The 20,656-nt window shown below is 37.8% G+C and overlaps 1 protein-coding gene across 1 annotated transcript in view; it reads right to left on the minus strand.

The window, feature by feature from the left end:
• The window catches only part of LOC131204034 (zinc metalloproteinase-disintegrin-like BmMP), a 35,852-nt gene extending 15,693 nt beyond the window's left edge, over positions 1-20,159 (minus strand). Inside the window, 11 exon segments of the mRNA XM_058194835.1 lie at positions 4,544-4,628; positions 5,961-6,130; positions 7,034-7,105; positions 7,901-7,963; positions 9,411-9,603; positions 15,289-15,365; positions 16,543-16,621; positions 18,014-18,090; positions 18,957-19,060; positions 19,978-20,047; positions 20,049-20,159. Of these exon segments, the coding sequence (XP_058050818.1) occupies positions 4,544-4,628; positions 5,961-6,130; positions 7,034-7,105; positions 7,901-7,963; positions 9,411-9,603; positions 15,289-15,365; positions 16,543-16,621; positions 18,014-18,090; positions 18,957-19,060; positions 19,978-20,047; positions 20,049-20,144 (1,086 nt within the window). The 5' untranslated portion in view covers positions 20,145-20,159.
• Positions 20,160-20,656: the final 497 nt, after the last annotated feature.

The following is a 20,656-nucleotide window of genomic DNA, read 5'->3' on the forward strand; positions in this document are numbered from 1 at the left end:
TTATTCTGCTTTATTCTTGGTTTATCAGTTGTGTAATTCAAGCATTCATTTAATTGATGCAAATTGGGAACCAAAACATTACTTAATTGAATGAAAAATGCATGTGTAAGTACAGCCAAAGCATAGCAGGATAATCATTTGAGTTTCAATTTTAAATCCAGGTGAAATGAAATCAAGCTGAGTTTTTGACCAGCAATCATTCAAGGACTTCTCAAAACAAGGTCTTCTGTACAAAACACCATGAAGTATCTAGAAGTATTAAAAAGTAATCATGATGCCCAGAAATCCTTCAGTAAGGACAGGAAAGGCTACATAGCCTTCTCCATACTCCCTGACTTCATAGCCATTTCATGAAATATGAGGCAATGAAGTCCTAGGGCTTTAGCAGAAGAAACCAGAAATTGATCAATAGGTGGCATGCTCACTGAGGCTACACAAAACTCTTACACAAAAGTTATGGGGAGTTTTGCAATAGACCATGAAACTGTCACATTGACATGCTAACCATGAAGGGGAAAAGTTGTGATACATCAGGTGATGACAATGTGATGGGCCAGTTTGACACCCATGCAGTAGATAATTGCTGAGAAGATTATTTTAATTTGTTTTAACTTCTTTTTTCCTTTTTTAAATAAATAAACATGCACCCAGAACAAAATATTGGTAATCTTGATTCTAAAATTTCAGTACAAACCAGTTGTAAAGTGAGTCATGTTCAGTTTTACAACAAGTTTTGCTTTGTTATGAATCACAGCAGATACTGGAATGCTCTTGTAGTGCCAACTGTTTGAGGAGGCGCAGACAACAAGTCTTTTGCCACCACTGAGGCTTCAGACTTTACTTTGATGAAACTGTAGTGCAGAAAACCATTGATTCTGCTATGAGTATAGGTATTATTAATGCAGACATATGCTTATATATCATATAGTTATCTCATGCTTATACTTATATATACTGTTCTGACAAATAAATAAATAAAGAAAAACAATTTATGTAGGATGCTACAACCCTCATAAATACATGCTGGTGTTGCCAACTGCCCAAATTCTGTGACTAAAGGGAGGCTGCGATGGCTATAACTGTGAGGACCAGTCATAAGTCACTGTTTTCAGTGCCATTGTAACTTTGAATGGTTGCTAAACAAATAGTTGTACGCCAATGACTGCCTGTACATTGCTACCTGTTGATTTCAGAAGACTGCAAGATATGAGAGATATGTAACGTATCTTCTATGTTACAAGGAGAGAGGTAAGAAAACCCCATGGACACTAATTTATCCTTTTCTTCCTGCTGTTGCATGTTCAGAATATTTTCTACCCCATTCTGCTTCCCATTTTAGGAAAGTCTTTAATTAACCAGCAATGACTATGATGATTTAACTCATATAGATTTCACAGAAGACAACGTTGGTAAAGCTCTTCACAACTTAAAACCATCGCTTTCTATTGGACCCGACGGACTATGTGCATATTTCTTAAAAAAACTTTCCATTAATATAGCTGAACCCCTATGTATTATCTTTGATAAAGCTTTCACTACCAGTTCTCTTCCCAAACTTTGGTCACTAGCCACAGTCATTCCCATCTTCAAAAAAGGAGACCCCAGCTTAGTCGAAAACTACAGACCGATCTCCCTTTGCTGCGTCACCTGCAAAGTCATGGAATCTATCATCAATCAATCCATTACCTCACACTTAGAAACTAACAACCTACTCTCCAACAAACAATTTGGTTTCAGGAAAAAGTTATCATGTAACTTACAACTTCTCCACTGCAAAAACATATGGACTTCAAATCTAGATCAAGGCAAATCAATAGATGCAATCTACATAGACTTCTGCAAAGCTTTTGACTCAGTAGTACGATAAACTTCTCCTTAAACTAACATCCTATGGCATCTCAGGACCCCTCCACAAATGGATATCTGCTTTTCTGTCTAACAGACAACAAGTGGTCAAAATTGGCAATGCTTTATCAAATCCTGTTCCTGTCAAGAGTGGCGTTCCTCAAGGCAGCGTCCTTGGACCAACACTCTTTATTCTATACATTAATGATCTTTGTGACCATATCTCAAGTAATTGTGTTCTCTTTGCTGACGATGTCAAACTATTTAACACCACAGACAACACTTCTATCATTCAAAACGACCTTGACCATCTAACCGCTTGGTCTAAAATTGGCAGCTCAAATTTCAACCAGCAAATGCTCAGTCTTACATATAGGAAAAAGAACTCTAAAACTAAGTACATACTAGATGGACATTACCTTACAGATGACCCCATCCCGTTAAAGACCTTGGAGTTTTCATGTCAAATGATCTAAGTGCCAAAGCCCACTGCAACTACATAGCAAAAAGCTCTAAGAGTTGTAAACCTAATTTTATGTAGCTTCTTTTCCAAAACACCACACTACTAACCAGAGCATATAAAACATTTGCTAGACCAATTCTAGAAAACAGCTCACCTGTTTGGAACCCTCACCACATCTCTGACATCAATACAATTGAACGTGTCCAGAAATATTTTACAAGAAGAGTTCTCCATTCCTCTGAAAACAACAAAATACCTTATCCCACCAGACTTGAAATCCTAGGCTTAGAAAACTTGGAACTCCGTCGCCGACAAGACCTAAGTTTAACTCACAGAATCATCTATTGTAATGTCCTTCCTGTCAAAGACTACTTCAGCTTTAATTGCAATAATACAAGGGCAACCAATAGATTTAAACTTAATGTAAACCGCTTTAATCTAGATTGCAGAAAATATGACTTCTGCAACAGAATCATCAGTGCTTGGAATACTTTACCTGACTCTGTGGTCTCTTCCCATAATCCTAAAAGCTTTAACCAAAAACTTTCTACTATTGACCTCACCCCATTCCTAAGAGGACCATATATGTGTATACACAAACGTGCCTACCGTTCCTGTCCTATTGTTTTTCTTTTCTTCTTCCTATATATGTTTATATGTGTATATACTATATAATCTTTTTGTATGATGTTGTGACAAAATAAATAAATAAATAAATAAATGTCTAACCTGCTTTCCTCTTTTATCCATCATAGATATTAATATTTGGTTTCTTGGGCAATGCTTCCTATGCTCTTTCTTTAAACTCCTGTGTTTTGGAGGAAGCTGCTGAATGATGGCTATTCAATTGTTGAGAGCGGTTCTACCTTTTTAAATATGACATATTTTAACTAAATATGGTAAAGTGACACACAAACAATCCTTTTCTAACTCCTGGCCTATTTCATTTTTGTAAGTCCTTAGTATAATAAGTTCACAATTGATTGCAAGTATTTAACAATAACTTAATTGGAAAGATATTAAAAGTGTTCCTCAATCCTTACCTTAGTGTTGCAGACATAATGCATGCCTTAGCAGGGCAATTACAGGAATCTGTGTCATGATGAATGCCCAGATTATGACCCAACTCATGGGCCATTGCAGATGCAACAAGACTTGCTGCTTTGCTATGATCCTGAAGAAAAGAGAATATTTTGTTTATTGTTAGTTTGTCAAGAAACTGAAAGTGAATCCAATTATTATTAACACTGTCTAAAATTGGTGACTAAGTGAAAAATTTTGAGTCGAGGATACCATCTCAGAATTCCTAACATTAATACATCCAGAAAAGGAAAGTTTAAAGCCCAGAAGCTACAGCACAGGAGGAGATCAAAACCTATGCATTCACTTGCTTTCTGCATTTATTTAGTTATTAAAATTTACAGGCCACTACAGTCCAAAAATATTCAGCAGTTTTTGTGCGAGTTAGCATTTTCAGAATATTGAAGGCTGAAATCCTAAAAAGATTTAAGGATGAGTTGTTTTTTTCTGAATAAAAATGAACTTGAGCAAACAGGTTTAGGATTACCTCATACTACCCAGTTCCTAACTCTGCTAATTAAGAAAACAGAGTTGTTATATAAGTTTGTTATAAGATTTTTTTTATTGCCATGTTTCTCCATTCTTCATATGTGAACAAAAAACTAAGTTTACTGTTTCTCAATAAATGCATAGCATTACTTTAACATGGTTTTCTTGCAGGATCTTAAAATACTGGAGTTTTTTTTTTTTAAATAGATTTAGTATTCTCTCATTTTCTCAATGTACATTAATTCAATCATATGCAATCTAGATCCTAAATTTCTTGGAAGAAAAGAAGGCTGATTCATGTTTGTCATTAGGATTACTAAGAATATTGTTCAGAAGTATTATTTGGGAGTACTGTAACCTGATCTGATCTGCTCATTTGCCAGTTAGAACACAGTTTGACTGCTCCTGATCCAGAAACATTATAATATATTGTCACCTTCTGATATATAGCTCATTGCATACAAAAACACTGATCTACAATATGTCTAGAATGCATTGTGGCAAAATGCCATCAGCTGAGGACTTGGATATGTCAACTCCACAAATAAATATGCATGAAAATGACATGGATCAAAAATAAGAAGACATTTTATTTGTAAGGAAATTATGCCTGTATATAAGTTTTCACTTGAGTACAAATAGGTAACAAGTATCCTTTTGACTGACCTGAACAATTGCTGCAGAATGCTTTGGCTGGCAGAGGCTGCCCACATAACCAAATCCTACAGTGTTTCCATCAAAGTTAATACCCCTGTAAGAAAGAAGGAGAGGGGGATAAAATTTATAGAAGATAGAAGCACATTTTGTAGTCTTAGGGCATATATATAACTCTCTATGGCTTTTTGCAAACCCCTTGTCCTGTCCTCAGTTACTACCAGTTTTCAGAATGTTATAATTCATTTTAGGCTCTAGTCTCAGAAGACATTTAACTAAGCAGATCTGTTAAACTTATTCAGGATGCATTTTCACTATATGGGGATTTGGCTGGTTTTAGCGTGAATTAGGTTGGGGAGACGGGTTAGCATGTTGTTTGAATCCAGTCCACTAGGTTAATTTAAATGCCATTAACTATGAAAACCCCAAATACATATTTATTTAATAGATTTTGTCTATCAATTTAGCTGTGTGATTATTGAAGACTAGATGGGTTTGGAAAAGGTGATTGGATGACAAGTCAAATCAACATCTATGGCAAAAATAAAATGGATTTTTTTGTATATTTTAATATTCTCCCTTGCACTTAGATCTGCCCTCCATCTAGCCCCTAATATATTTCATAAGACCTACTTGCTATGTACGTATCCTATTAGATTGCTCACCACACAATTGTTATTTGCCCAATATCTTATAGATATACTGTATAAGACAATAACTGTGTCAATTGTATGACAATATATAGCCTGATGGGGTGCAAAACTGAGCAGTGAAGAAACTGGGTTTGTTGACTGGAAAGTGGACAGTTTGAGACCTAAATACTGCCAGATGCAGTGAGGTCCCATTACTTGCTCCAACTCCTGCTAATCAAGCAATTCCAAAGCACAGAAAAATAAGTAGACAAATAGGCACCATTTTGGTGGGAAGGTAATAGCATCCCATGTGCTTTTGGTATTTAATCATGCGGGCCACTTGATCATGGAAGCATCTTTGGACCAAGTTGGTTCTTCAGCTGTGCTATTGCTAAGCTCTATAAATAGATTGGGTGTTTTATTATTCTGCTTTATTCTTGGTTTATCAGTTGTGTAATGCAAGCACTCATTTAATTGATGCAAATTGGGAACCAAAACATTACTTAATCGAATGAAAAATGCATGTGTAAGCACAGCCAAAGCATAGTAAGATAATCATTTGAGTTTCTATTTTAAATCCAGGTGAAATGAAATCAAGGTGAGTTTTTGACCTGCAATCATTCAAGGACTTCTCAAAACCAGCTCTCATCTACAAAAAAAGAAAGTGGTTGACCCAGAAATATAGTTCACATATGGTTTAAAGTATAAAGCATAGAGCGGAAGCTGTGCAAGCACTAACCTTCCATAATCCCCCACTCCCAGATACCCCCACTCCCTTTCCCCACAATGAGACGTACGTGAGTAACTGAGCATTATCATTCCTTTGGCGTGGCAGCAAATCTGTTTCTCTCCATTCTCCAAATAAGTCCAAAGTGACATTCACCACTGACTGCACGTTAATTTTATCTTTGTTGGACCAAATTTCTAGGCCAATCAGTGCTATATGAATATTCAAAACTCTGTAAATCTGTCAGGTGAACATGGCAACAATCAGGAACTCAAATGCAAGTAAACCTTGAGAAACCTTTCAAGATTAAAAAGCAACTGACATTGGCTTCTATGGGCAGGTAGAAAAATAAAAGATGTAGGCATCCATAGAAGAGAAAACTCTGGAGCTCTGGACTCAGTTGTGGAGTCCTTGGTGCTCTCTGAGTTTGCTGCTTTGCTTACTCAAGTAAATTGTTTAGTCACATAATGAAATGTTTCCAAGGGAACCACCAAGTTCAGACAGCACTAAGGACTCTATATATTGGGGAATAATAATAATGTGTTAAGCAGGAGAAATAAATAAAATGATAAAAAGAAACAGGTGATTTGACTCATGGATCTTCCTGTTGTCTCCCTGATTCTAACTGATCATCAACAATGAAAATGTAAACAAGGCTAATAGGACACTACAATATGAGTGTAGCTCCTCCTAGGTACCACAATACAACTCAAATTGAGTTCCTCTTTCCAGGGTTCTTCTCAGGGATCCGTTTCATAATTGAGCTTGGAGTAGGCTGACTCTGTCCATCTCTTTCTAATGTCCAAGTTCAGAACCATTAATCACAGCCCTCAAAGAATCCAGCTACAGGTGTAGTTCTGATTGAATTCTTGCAACACTTTTGGATTTGCATCACATAAGAGGCTTATTAACCTAGTTATTAAATTAAACCATTTACTGGAATGGCCTTACATGCTGGATCACCAACTGGCCAAATGACCCAGTTTTGCCTGACTCGAAGCCCCAAAAGTTAGCATTCTTATAGAAGTCCATCTCCTAACTCTCTTTACCTGGTTAGTGTGTTGTGTGAACACAGTGAGAATCTGAGATGGGACTGAGAGAAGTACAAATCTAACAAGTGAAATAATTGCCATGTTCTCTTACCCTATTTAAAATGTTGACAATTTCATATACTCTTGTTCTTATAGCAGGTAAATTGCGGGTGTATTTCCTGTACTACAGAAAAGACAAAAAAGTTAAGATGAGATCATAATTATAGGAAGAAGGGAGAGAAGGAGAGAAAGAGAGAGAGAAAGAACATAGCAGCGAAGGAGTCATAGAATTTGCTGATTTAGACAAAAATATTTTTTATGCAAGCAGTCCAAAGAATTCTTTTGTGCTGATATTTTAATCTACATTTGTGCCATTAATATATTAAGATTATTAACTTTTCAGCAGCAAGCATGGGCTCACCTCCTGGTTGGAGAAAATTTTGGTCAGCCTACTGCTTTCCTAAATTGGATGCCATATTTCCACATTTAGAGAAGTGTAAGATAAGCATTCTCCACTAGACATCTTATTCTCCATGTGTTGTCAACTTGGATAAACAAATAGTTCAGGAATGGTTCAAAGAAACCCATAGAATTGTTTAACCAGTGTGGGATAAAAATAAATTTAGATGGAATCCATGAAGAACAAATGTGCAAATTAGAGTATATTTAGAAATGCTTTGTAACTTTGTAAATATTGGTTGAGTCCAATAAAAAAAAAATATCAGAGTTTATGATAAAGCACATTTAAAGATAAATCCAGTTAGGATATTTGTTAATGTCTTCAAAAATGCCCAAATTAAAAAAGGCAGAAATGCTTTTTCAATATACAAAATGCAAAATACAAAATAATACAATAATAATAATAAATAATAACAATAAATTATTAAATAATAAATAATAATAATAATTTAAAAAAATACAAAATACAAAATGCTGTATCAAAGCAGAAAGAAAATGGAATGATATCCAGGATACTTACCATTACATTGTCCACAACCATGTAAAGTTCAATGTATTTTGGGGCCATCAAGTATCTGGCTTGCTAAAGAGAACAATAAACAAAAGGTTGTTTAGAGATGTTGCTTCCAGCAGCCCACAGAAATCTTGGTCATCATCAGGTAATCAGAAAACTGCCTGCTATACTCCCTGGTCAAAATACTTGACCTTTCAGAAATGTTGGTTCTTTTAAGAAGACATTTATAGGGAGACAGCTTGGTAAAATTTTAGCACTTAGAGCAGGGGTCCCCAAATCCTGGGCCACAACCCACTTCCGGGCCTTGGAAATGGTAGATGAGCATGTGCATCTCACTTGCATGGCCAGCGAGCAAGCAGGGAGGGGGGGCATCCTCCATTTGCATCAGTGGGTGCATGTGCCCACTGCTCACACAAATGGAGCTGTGCACACATATGACCCCTCTGCTCGCATGGAACCAACCCCTCTCCCCCACCAATCCATCTCCAAAGCTGGAAAGGTTAGGGAATTCTGAATGTTTGAGGAAAAAGTACATTATGCAATGGATTGTCAAGCAGAAACAAAAGTTGTCACCTTTAAAGAAAGTTTGTCACGACACAAATAACTTTCTTTCTATTAATATGCTGTGACAATTGTTTCCAATTAATCTGTTTTTGGAATTTAGGATGCTGACATTGAAAGACAAGTTTATATAAGAATACCTAGTTCTGAACAGAGTTTAATTTTGACCCCCTGAACTCACCCTAAATGGTCAAAGATGTATATCTTTCTTTTGATGTAATTTTGAAATGATTATTGAAGTATTGTTTCAGACTGCTCAGGCAAAAGGAACAAGAACAACATGGTTAAGTGCTGAGAGTAGTTTCTTTACTGCTGCTCTCCTATAGACAGGAATCTTGCCAGACTAAAGTACATTCTGCATAACCATTGGATACATCCAGTGAAAGTTTTGGGGAGGATCCTTTCTGGGCTTCTTTCTGCAATCCAAGGACTCATTGCTGATCTGCCTCTTATTTCCCTGCGAAAGAGCCCTTCCCTCCTTCCTTCCACTCCTAGATTTCACCACTAGAATGCCCAAATTACTCAGGAAGGACACTTAAGCTAAGATCTGCATGTGTGTGGGTGTATTACTTGCTTCTTTCCCTAGGAAAGTGTATTCATGTTTTTTCAGCCTATAGAGCTATAAAGCCAAATTGCCAATTCTAGAATGCAATATCTCTCCTTGCTCTCTCTCTTAACTCTGCTGCACATGATCCAGTTTGAATAAAGTGACCATGACCAGACATTGAGACTAGAACATTCAAGATAAAGGACCAATTAAGTACCAATTAAACATAATGCATATAACCACAACTTGCTGAGGAAAAAGAATTTAGAAATGGAGGCTCCTCCCTTATGAATTCTATCTAATCATCCCAAAGAATTTCTCTTTTGCTTTACATTTTAGAAATAAGTAAATGAATCCCTGTTCTCTAACCATGAGAGTTTATGCCTGAGAGTTTAATATAAGACTTACTTCTTCATTAACAACTAACTGAGAGGCCTTTTTAATGGGATCATCTGATTCCGAAGTCTGGGTTACTCCACAGATTTTGGGGGTCTCCTCCTCCTTTTCTACATTTTCAGCTTTGTAGACTGCATGGGCTTCACTGTCGGAAAGCTTCATGGGTTCAATAAGATATGTCTCCCTTTGATACTTGAACTGTCCTCTGTAAAACAATGTAGAAAAGGGTGGTCAGAGATGGTGGTCAATAGAAAAGAATATTGTTAGTTCAGGGATGACCTGCATTGATGATGTTACCTAGTTTGGTAATGAAATGTCTTCAAGGAAACAACTAAGCTCTGACAGCCATTTTTAACTACCAAGTCAACAGTCCCTGTGTCTTTGAATCTCTCCTTAAAACTAACTGATTTTTTTATTTTCTATCCTCAGAACCAGGGGTGAAATCCAGCAGGTTCTGACAGGTTCTGGAAAACCGGTAGCAGAAATTTTGAGGTCAGAACCCAGTGGAATTGAGTATGGAGAACAGCATACCAATCTGGCCCCAGAGTTTGTAATAGATTTTGCAATATATTCAGGAGTAGGAATGATTTGCAGTATCGTCCCCCTGCCACATCCACCAAGCCACACCACACCCACCAAGCCATGACCATAGAACCGGTAGTAAAAAAATCTGAATTTCACCACTGCTCAGAATCATATCACTTTCTCATGCTTCCCAAAGATACAGCTATGATCAAAATATAAGAGATTGCATATACTCAATACAACCATGAAATATATCTGTACAGTATTTGTATAGAGATAGTTTGGCATGGAATCCAATATTGTATATTTCCTAGATGGAACGGAATGGAACAGAATGGAACAGAATTCTTTATTGGCCAAGTGTGATTGGACACACAAGGAATTTGTCTTCGGTGCATAAGCTCTCACTGTATATATAAGCTATAAGTGATAAATCATAGTCATCATAAAATTCATTCTTCATAAATCATAAGATACAACACTTAGTGATAGTCATGGGATATTAAATAAGCAATCAACTTAAATTGTAGTAGGAAACTAAATAAAACAATGTAAATTGCTTTGTCATCTGTACCAGAGGAGAGATTAAAAAACCCACGTAATCTCTCCCCTGGTACAGCTGACAAAACAAGGAGAACCTGTGGCTTAGAGCAGGGGAGAAATCTAATGGTTTTTTTGCCACCGGTTCTGTAGGCGTGGCTTGGTGGGCATGGCTTGGTGCGTGTGTGACTGGCCAACATGATGTCACTCATGTCACTTTTTCTTTCTTTCTTTCTTTCTTTCTTTCTTTCTTTCTTTCTTTCTTTCTTTCTTTCTTTCTTTCTTTCTTTCTTTCTTTCTTTCTTTCTTTCTTTCTTTCTTTCTTTCTTTCTTTCTTCTCTTTCTCTCTCTCTCTCTCTCACACACACACACACAAACAAACACACACACACCTGATCTGAGCAGCGGCTGCTGTGGGAGAAGGAAGAAAGTGTCCCCCATCATGGCTGGATGCAGGCAGCAGGATCTGAGGCAGAGGGGAAGGCAAGGGGCCTGGGGGACCACTGGGAAGGCAGCGTGGAGGGCAGGCAAGCATGGCAGGGCTTCGGGGAAGGGAGTAAGCTGGAGCTCTGAGTCAGCTGAAAAAAGCTTCAATTCTTGGGGAGATGAGAAAAGAGAGTGTCCGGGCTAATGCCATTGCGCTCCTAACCATAGCCTGGATCCTAGGCACTTTCTATTAATTGTGGCAGGACAGCAAGCCTCATTCAGCCACGTCCAGCCAGTTTCCCAACAGCATCGGTGTCAGCGGTGTTAAGAGTGGGCAGAGAAGAGTCTGGCAAAGTCGAGCACCATAAAGGAGAGAGGACCGTCCCCCTTCTCATAAGTACAGCTTCCCCCGCGCCCCCGGGCTCCCGGTGCCCGCCAATGGGTTAGTGATTCCCACGGCTGCCTTACTGCAGAACCAGATGCTGCACAGGCATGGGGAGGTCATGGGGGGAGGAAAGGAAGTGCGCAGAGGTGTGGAAGTGTCGGCTGAGTTTGCGGGGAGATTGGCCGAGTGGATGCTGCTAGCGAGGAGGAAGGGATGGAGTGGCAAAGCAGTGGGGGGGCAGCTTACTCCCTTCCTCGAAGCCCTGCCATGCTTGCTTGCCTTCCACGGGGGCTTCCACTTGCCTGCCTTCACAAGCTGGACACTGGGACAGCAGCACGGAAGACAAGCAAGCATGGCAGGACTGTGGGCCATGAATCGATTTGGAGGCATGGCCAGCCAGCCATTGCTCCCGGTTCAGCGAACCAGCCCCAATCTCTGCTACTACTCACCCAATCTGGTCCAATCTGGTAGCATTTCACCCCTGACTTAGAGGTTAATACATCTGCCTAATATACAAGCAAGCCCAGGTTTGAATCCCAGAAGGATATGGCTACCTGAGGAGAAGTAAATAGCTTGAAATAGTCTCCCTTTATTTCTTTGTCAGTAAAATATAAATTTAACACAAAATAGCTTGTCATGAAAGCGACTACATGTGAGGGCTCCTAGATTGGGGCTGAAAGGCGAAAGGGAAGCAGTATGCTCGCTCCCATATTTGGGTAGACCAGGTTGCTTCAATAGGAAAAAACCCACTTAATTTCTCCCCTGGTACAGGAATATATATATTCCTCTTGTACAATAAATCTTCCTTCAACCATAGATCAACAGATAAAGCCCAAAAATCACAATTAATTAGGATAATAAAGAAGAAGCCCGAAGAAGCCCACCATCAAGGAACTGAATGACTACAGACCAGTTGCTTTAACATCTGTAGTCATGAAAACCTTTGAAAGGCTAGTGCTTTCCTACCTGAAAACCATCACGGATCCGCTGTTAGACCCCTTGCAATTTGCATACCGAGCAAATAGATCAACAGATGGTGCTGTTAATATGGCTCTGCACTACATCCTACAACATCTTGAGTCTCCAAAGACCTATGCAAGGGTCCTTTTTGTAGACTTTAGTTCAGCATTCAATACCATCATTCCAGACATTCTTCTAACTAAGCTAAACCAGCTACAGGTACCGGAACAGACTTGTAAGTGGATCACAAGCTTCCTAACAAACAGGAAGCAGCAGGTGAAGCTAAGCAAGATCACATCAAATACCTGTACAATTAGCACAGGGGCCCCCCAAGGCTGTGTGCTCTCCACACTTCTCTTCTCTCTGTATACCAATGACTGCATCTCCAATGATCCATCTGTTAAGCTACTGAAGTTCGCAGATGACACAACAGTGATTGGTCTCATTCGAGACAATGACGAATCCGCATATAGACGAGAGGTCGAACGACTAGCCTTGTGTTGCAACCAAAACAATCTGGAACTGAACACACTCAAAAGCGTAGAAATGGTGGTAGACTTTAGGAAAAACCCTTCCATACTTCCACTTCTCACAATACTTGACAACACAGTATCAGCAGTAGAAACCTTCAAATTTCTGGGTTCTATCATATCGCAAGATCTCAAATGGACAGCTAACATCAAAAACATCATTAAAAAAGGACAACAAAGAATGTTCTTTCTGCGCCAACTCAGTAAGCTCAAACTGCCCAAGGAGCTGCTGATCCAATTCTACAGAGGAATTATTGAGTCTGTCATTTGCACCTCTATAACTGTCTGGTTCGGTTCTGCAACCCAACAAGAAAAACACAGACTTCAGAGGATAATTAGAACTGCAGAAAAAATAATTGCTACCAACCTGCCTTCCATTGAGGACCTGTATACTGCACGAATCAAGAAGAGGGCCGTGAAAATATTTGCAGATCCCTCGCATCCTGGACATAAACTGTTTCAACTCCTACCCTCAAAACGACGCTATAGAGCACTGCACACCAGAACAACTAGACACAAGAACAGTTTTTTCCTGAAGGCCATCACTCTGCTAAACAAATAATTCCCTCAACACTGTCTATTTACTGAATCTGCACTACTATTAATTGTTTCATAGTTCCCATCACCAATCTCTTTCCACTTATGACTGTATGACTATAACTTGTTGCTGGCAATCCTTATGATTTATATTGATATATTGATCATCAATTGTGTTGTAAATGTTGTACCTTGATGAACGTATCTTTTCTTTTATGTACACTGAGAGCCTATGCACCAAGACAAATTCCTTGTGTGTCCAATCACACTTGGCCAATAAAAATTCTAAAGGAAAAATATAGCTATTCTAAAATATCTAAAAAGAAAAAGAGGAATACTGCAATCTACTGTACAAATTATAGCACAGTATTTGACTATGGTCAAGGAAATAAAATCAGATTGACCTGATAGCAATTTAACATAAGAGTCAGGAAGACCAGGATATTTAATAAAGAATGGAAATAAGAATTCTTGGCAAGCATCTGCTTAGATAGGACAATTTAGAATAATATGGATAACAATGCAGAATAACAAGGAGCTGGAGGCTAAAACATATGATGAGTGGTTGCATGAACTGGGTACATCTAGTCTAATGAAGAGAAGGACTAAGAGTGACATGATACCAGTCTTCCAATACTTAAGGGGCTAAGAGGGGGTTAATCTATCCTCCAAAACAAAGGACAAGAAAAAATGGATAGAAACTATTCAAGGAGAGAAGCAGCCTAGAACTAAGGAGAAATTTTCTGACAGTTGGAATAATTAACCAGTAGAAAGGTTTATCTTCAGACCATGTCGGTGTTCCATCACCACTGATTTCTAAAAGGAGATTGACAGCTATTTGTCCACAATGATATAGGTCTCCTACTTGAGCAGGAGGTTGGATTAGAAGACTTTCAATGTCCCTTCCAATTCTGTTATTCTATCATTCTGTTCTTCCTTTATTATTCTGTTGTTATTCTGTTATATTCGATCATTTTATTCATTCCTCCACTGCATGGACACAGTTGCTATATAAAGGGAATCTTTTAGTGTCTTCCTTCAATAACAGCTATTGGGAGGATGGTGAATCTGACTAATGATAAGAACCTTCCGAATTTTGGGATTTTTATGCAGCTAAGATATCTAGCTGGTTGGAGAAGGTGCGCAGAGGGAGTCAAGAAAGTGTTTCTGGGTAGAACGGAAAAGTCTGCTTGCCTCTTCCTGTACACTTTCTAGCACAGTATGCAATCTGAAATTTTATTTTTATTATTTATTTTTATTTATTTATTTATTTGTCACAACAATATATAAAAGCATAAGCATGAAATAACTATAGGATATATAAGCATATATATAAGCTCTTTAGAAGGCCAGATCCTGAAGATGAAACTGAAATACTTTGGCCACCTAATGAGAAAGAAGGACTCACTGGAGAAGAGCCTAATGCTGGGAAAGATTGAGGGCAAAAGAAGAAGGGGACGACAGAGAACGAGGTGGCTGGATGGAGTCACTGAAGCAGTAGGCATGAGTTTAAATGGACTCCAGAGGATGGTAGAGGACAGGAAGGCCTGGAGGAATGTTGTCCATGTGGTCACGATGGGTCGGACACGACTTCGCAACTAACAACAACAATAAGCAGAAGCATGAAATAACTATAACAATTGGATACAATCAAAGGGAACATTAGGACAAGAACGGTAGGCACACTGGTGCTCTTATGCACGCCCCTTACAGACCTCTTAGGTCTCATCTTCTCTACCTATAATTTTACCTCCTATATACAAAGGAGACATGGGCTTGGAAGCTCCTTCAGACAGACCTGATTTGTGTCTCTACTGGCTGGCAGCAGCTCTTCTTGGTATTCAACCAAAGTCTTTCTAAATTCTGCAGAAGTCACACCCAACTAATTTGCATGAAAAACTTATGTCCTTCATTTTAAATTGGAGTTATGACAACTCCAAAAACAGTATTTTATTCTTAATAAAATAAATAAAAGAGACTGTCTTACTTCAAGCCATCGCATGCACTGATGACTGCAGTTGAGTCAGCATCATTCTGAATGTAACCATGATAATAGCAGTGATCCTGTATGGGGGTAAGAGGATCACACTGATTAAAGCTTGCTTGCAGTGTAATTTGATGAGCAGAAGGGCAGTTCCAATGTATTCCACCACATCAATGAAATATTAAGACAGTAATTATTCAGAATATTTTGATTCAGGGGGACAGAAGACCTGCTTAATATTCATTGTTCCAAAATTAACATAGGATAAATACAAATCTCCATAAAAACAAGTCACACTGCAGGGAGAGCCCTCCTGAGGGTAAAATGCTAAGAACTTTTGGGCAGACAACCAACACACAAATAGTAAATATTCTGTTCAATTTATAAGCCCCTTTCTCCACCAACCTTGTCTTCTTGGAGATCAACTCTAGTGATGAACCACAGGATTTGCTGAATAAACTGTCAGACTTGATGATTGTCTTACATTCTGAAATCTTACCTGAATGTATGACAAATTCCACATTTACTAATGATACCAATTAATTGTTATTTCCTTGAGCCCACACAATGAAAGCTTTCAGAAATATGCACAGAGATATAATTCCTAGCATCATCTGGAATCAGGATCCATGTAGACATTAAAGTCAGGAGATTTCTGTTACACACTAAGTAGGAGCAATTTGTATGAACTTTGATGATGTTAAGCCAGAAATAGATACATTATGGAGACAAAGGATGCATTTTTAGATCAATCTGGGGGGACGGGGCCAAGGACTTCATGAAGCATGTTAATGCTGTGATATTTTTGCTGTGCAGCCATGTTCTGGGCTCTTTTAATGTGAGAGGTATCAAATGAATTTCTGTATAGAAGCAAAGTGAATTTCTCTCACTTTTAGTATCACAAACAAATGATTTTGCATTTATCACTGTAATCTGGTTTAAAAATGAAAAGATAGATCTTATAAACCTGATGATCTCATAATAAATCTATTTGTGAAACTCGGTCCCCGGAATGTTTGCTTTTAACCAGAAGGAAAGAACTGGTTGATTGAAATCTTGCCCTACTAAGTCAATGAATAAAACAAACTGGGTTTAACAATCCATACATTCTTATATGAATATTTCAGTATAAGATACTTTATACCTATACAGCCTTTCTTGTTTGAGTAGCCTGGTCTGGTACATGCATATTTGGAATATTGTGTCCAAATATTCCTCTCAGTTTATTTCCTAAAAGTAAGACACTCTGGATATTACCTGAACCGGAGGGTTTGTTGTAATTTCTCTGCCATCAGGGGAATAATGAGTTTCAATGTAATCTTCTGCAAAAAGTCCTCTGGAAAGAATGCAAAGAAGAGAATATCTATGTCAGGAATTAAGTAGGACAGAGATAATTTTATAGTAAGTCTACAACTACTTATTTTAGTATATTGTTTGGTATCAAGGGAAAGGAGCAGGTATTCGAACCTTAAGAGTGGTGCTGAGCATACTAGATTCCCCTGAGGAAAGGGATTTACACCAAGGAAACGGTGAAATTCTCTTCATCAAGGCTCAGAGGGGGTATGATTGACCAGGAGAAGACAGTTTGTATTGCTCTTCTTTTCATTCTTCTGGTCTATGCAACCATCTGATGAAACTACTTGGTCTATAAAGGAGAGCAGTATAGCTCTATTTACTTAAGAGTAAAATGAAACAACTTCAAAGAAATGGATGCCTTGAACCTTCATACAGAAGCATTTGTCTTGAAGTTTTAAACCAATATATGGAGTCACTTTCCAATCCTAGTGTTACATCTATGCACTTGGCATTGCCTTCTATTTTTCCAATCAAGATATCCCTTGCTAGTCTTCCATTTCTAGCCCTGCTTGGCTTCCATCCCAAAACGTGACCATCCAGATGCTGCTCTTGAAATTCCGTATAGCCTTCATATTTAAACAAAACAAAAGGGGGCACTAGAATTCTCTCCTGCTTGAGCAGGGGGTTGGACTAGAAGACCTTCAAGGTCCTTTCCAACTATGTTATTCTTTTCTGCTGAAAAATAATTTCATTCTATTTTTGTTAAACAAAGCTGCCAATTTTTTTAAAGGCCTGGCTAGATGAGTCAGTGAAAGACCAAAAACCTGTTTCAATGGTTAGTTATTATGCAAATATAAGCCAGGTGGCTTATAATAAAATAAATAATATCTTTATTAATATCTTGATTTATTGTTCAAATGGAACATCACCAAGAAGACTCACATGCTACTTTAAAAAAAAAAGCATAATGAAACCTGAGCTTATTTAGGTTATGTCCACTTTCGTGCCTTAAGAGATCATGCTATTTCATGCCTTTCATGCTATATAGGTCTCTTAGGAAATGTTATATAGATTGATGAGGTATCTGTGAAGCAGCATAAGCAATCATTTGAAAAACTCTATAATATTTCATAATTAACCTAGGTAATTCAAGTGATAGAAGGTTATCAGCCTTGAATGGTTCAACTTTATCTAAATTTTTATAGTCCAGCAATGAACCATAGAAAGCATAAATAAAAAATTCTCAGTTCAGGAGTAAAACATAATTAACATGTTCACCAGCTGTATCTATTTCTCCTATACTGTAAAATTTAAATTACTTTTAATTTCCCAAACAAAGCAATACAATTATTATTTTTCTTGGATTATATCCTAGAATATACATTTTTCGTATTGTCCTAGTAAAGCTAAGAGAACTTCTGAGTTAACATACTTATTTCTTTCTAGATGAAGGACCACTGGCTCTCCATTCACTTGAAATTCATATTGCATTGTGTCTTCATATTTGGTCTGAAATGCAAAGAGTTTGGGGTTTATTTAAATAATAGGCAAATAAAATGTTTACCCTCTTAACAACTCTACACCTGTGTCAAATGGAGAGCTATAGCCAAATTATTTATTAGATTTAGAGTATTTCATCTGGTGCTTGAAGGACACTATAGAATCTTAAATTAAATTAAACTTTCCTACATAAGTTCAAGATCTCATTCTCCAACTGAATATCTTGGTGATATTCTTCACCTAGAAACACAACTTTTATATTTCAAAATGATGCATTCAGAGAAGCTAGAAAATATAATTTCGTATCTCATGCTTCATACTTGTCACAGCTACTTATCATCTTTTATGAAGGATGACCCAAGAACATAAAAAGGAAGAAAGAAACAATCCCTCAAAGTCACGTATTAAGAGAAAATTTATGTTAGGCAGAAGTAACCAGATCCACACATGTAAAGTTTAAACTAACCAGTTTATTGTATTCTGCCTATAATACAGGCATCTCCCTAGACTGCTTCTCTTCTCTTCAGAACAGATAGATAAAATTTAGTGGAACTTCCTGGGGGTGGGTGGGTGAGGATGTCAGTCCTGGATCTGTTGCAGCTATGAAATGACTCAAGGCTAATTCCTTGCTTGAACCCTCTTCCCTATATAGCTGGGTGTTTCCCAACACTTTATTAGTTATAGTATATTAGGAAGGTTGCCATATAAATTTGTTGAACGACCGAATGAATGAATGAATGAATGAATGAATCAATGAGGCACATAGATTGCAATGCAAAAATCCAGATAATTATGAAATGGCAGGAAAGGAATACCAAAAGCTCTGTTGGCTGACAAGAAGTAATTTGCTGATGAAACAGAGGTCTTTTTCTTACCTCTTGCTCATGATTCTGAACTCCTTTGGGCAATGCAGGCACTTTTTGTGGATACACTACTTCATAATCATTAACATTCCCGGATTCCAGGATTATAGAGCTCCCTTAATAAAGAAAAAAGAAAGAAAATAAAGGGTTGGTTTACTTTGGGATGTTATTTTGCCATTCCCACATCCACAACTCAATTTGTTATTCATTTACCAATGAAGAATGGAATCTTTTTCTAGTGGAACCTGGCACAGAAATCCAGGTTATCTCTGGGTATGCAATTGTTGAATGATGTTTGAGAGCTGGGAGACTAACTGGAGACATTGTTTTGGGCTGTGCAAAAGAAACATTTTGGAGCTTGAATAATCAGATAAATAAATAAATAAATAAATAAATAAATAAATAAATAAATCTCAATGAATGTGGTAATTTGTGCACTAAGTGATAAAAGGTACCATGAGAACCTGTAAATCACAATAGTCTGATTCATACAATTTAGTAAACCGTACTATATGATGGTTTAGTATAGCCATCAGTCAAAAAGCTAGGATAAACATAGCTTGTAATGCAAATACAACTTATTGAATTGCTATTTCACTGCCATCCTTATGGTTTGGTTGACTTTCCTTTCTTTCACGTTCAAAAACAGTTCATAGCATCATAGTTATCACTTTCTTGTTACAAACTCTGCCTCTCTGTCCTCTTCAGTCTTCTAATCCTTTTTTTTTTAACTCATGTTATTGAAAAACCTTTTCTTCAAATGAATCTGCTTTTCTTCTGAGGATATTAGGACTTTTCTTTCTTAGGATCTGTTTGCAGTTTGACAAAATTTAAGCAAATACCAAAAAAACCATCTATGTAACTTTAGAAGAAATGTGAGCTTTGAGAGCAAGCACTCTTTTGCTAAGTCTGTAGAAACTGAAGTGGAGGAAATATTGCTTAAGCATCAAAAGAAAAACCATAGAAATTTGTTGGGTGCCATAGACTTTTAGCAGTGAGAATCTGAATAAGGAATCCAAAGAGAACATCTTACCTTGATATGGAAAAACCGCTAAGCATATAGTTCCCAAGAGAGCTTGGATCATTTTGGAGCCTGGATCGGACTGGCGGACAGGGAATCTCTTTCTGCTTCCAAGCCAACCTGAGCTCTTCTCCTGTTGACTGTGAGAAGCAAGGAACGAGTCCTTCAGCTTCATTCATGCCCTTATATGCAAAGGTGTTTGCTAAAGGATTCGCCCAAATTCTAAGTTGTAACAAGATTACTGGAGGGCAGTTTTCCAACTGGCTTAGTGCTTGTCACTCCAACCATGACATCTGAAAAGCTTCTTTGAAGGCATCCCTCAAAGCAAAAGCCAAAAGGAGAGGATTACATGCTCACAGCACTGCCTTCCCTGGCTCACATGTTAATACAACTAAATTTGGGGCCTCTTAATGGGGGCATCGGGGTCTTAGATGCCAAGAGTTGATTTTTTAAATAGTATTTTGTGAGTAAGAGGCACTTTTTGAGCATTCTAGTATCCTTTCAATATTGCCAGCATTTAGTGCTGGTTGCTAACCAGGAAGCTCAATGAGCTGACTTGTAGCCTCTGAAAAACGATGTTATTGTGGGAAAGACTTTGTCCATGCCAATGCATTTACCTAAGGGGTCCTTGACTTCAGTACAGGGGAAAAAAACCTTCTATGCCATGGTAGATTTCTCCCTTTGTAGAGAA

This window comes from Ahaetulla prasina, chromosome 9 (genome assembly GCF_028640845.1).
Source record: "Ahaetulla prasina isolate Xishuangbanna chromosome 9, ASM2864084v1, whole genome shotgun sequence".
Lineage (NCBI taxonomy): Eukaryota > Metazoa > Chordata > Lepidosauria > Squamata > Colubridae > Ahaetulla > Ahaetulla prasina.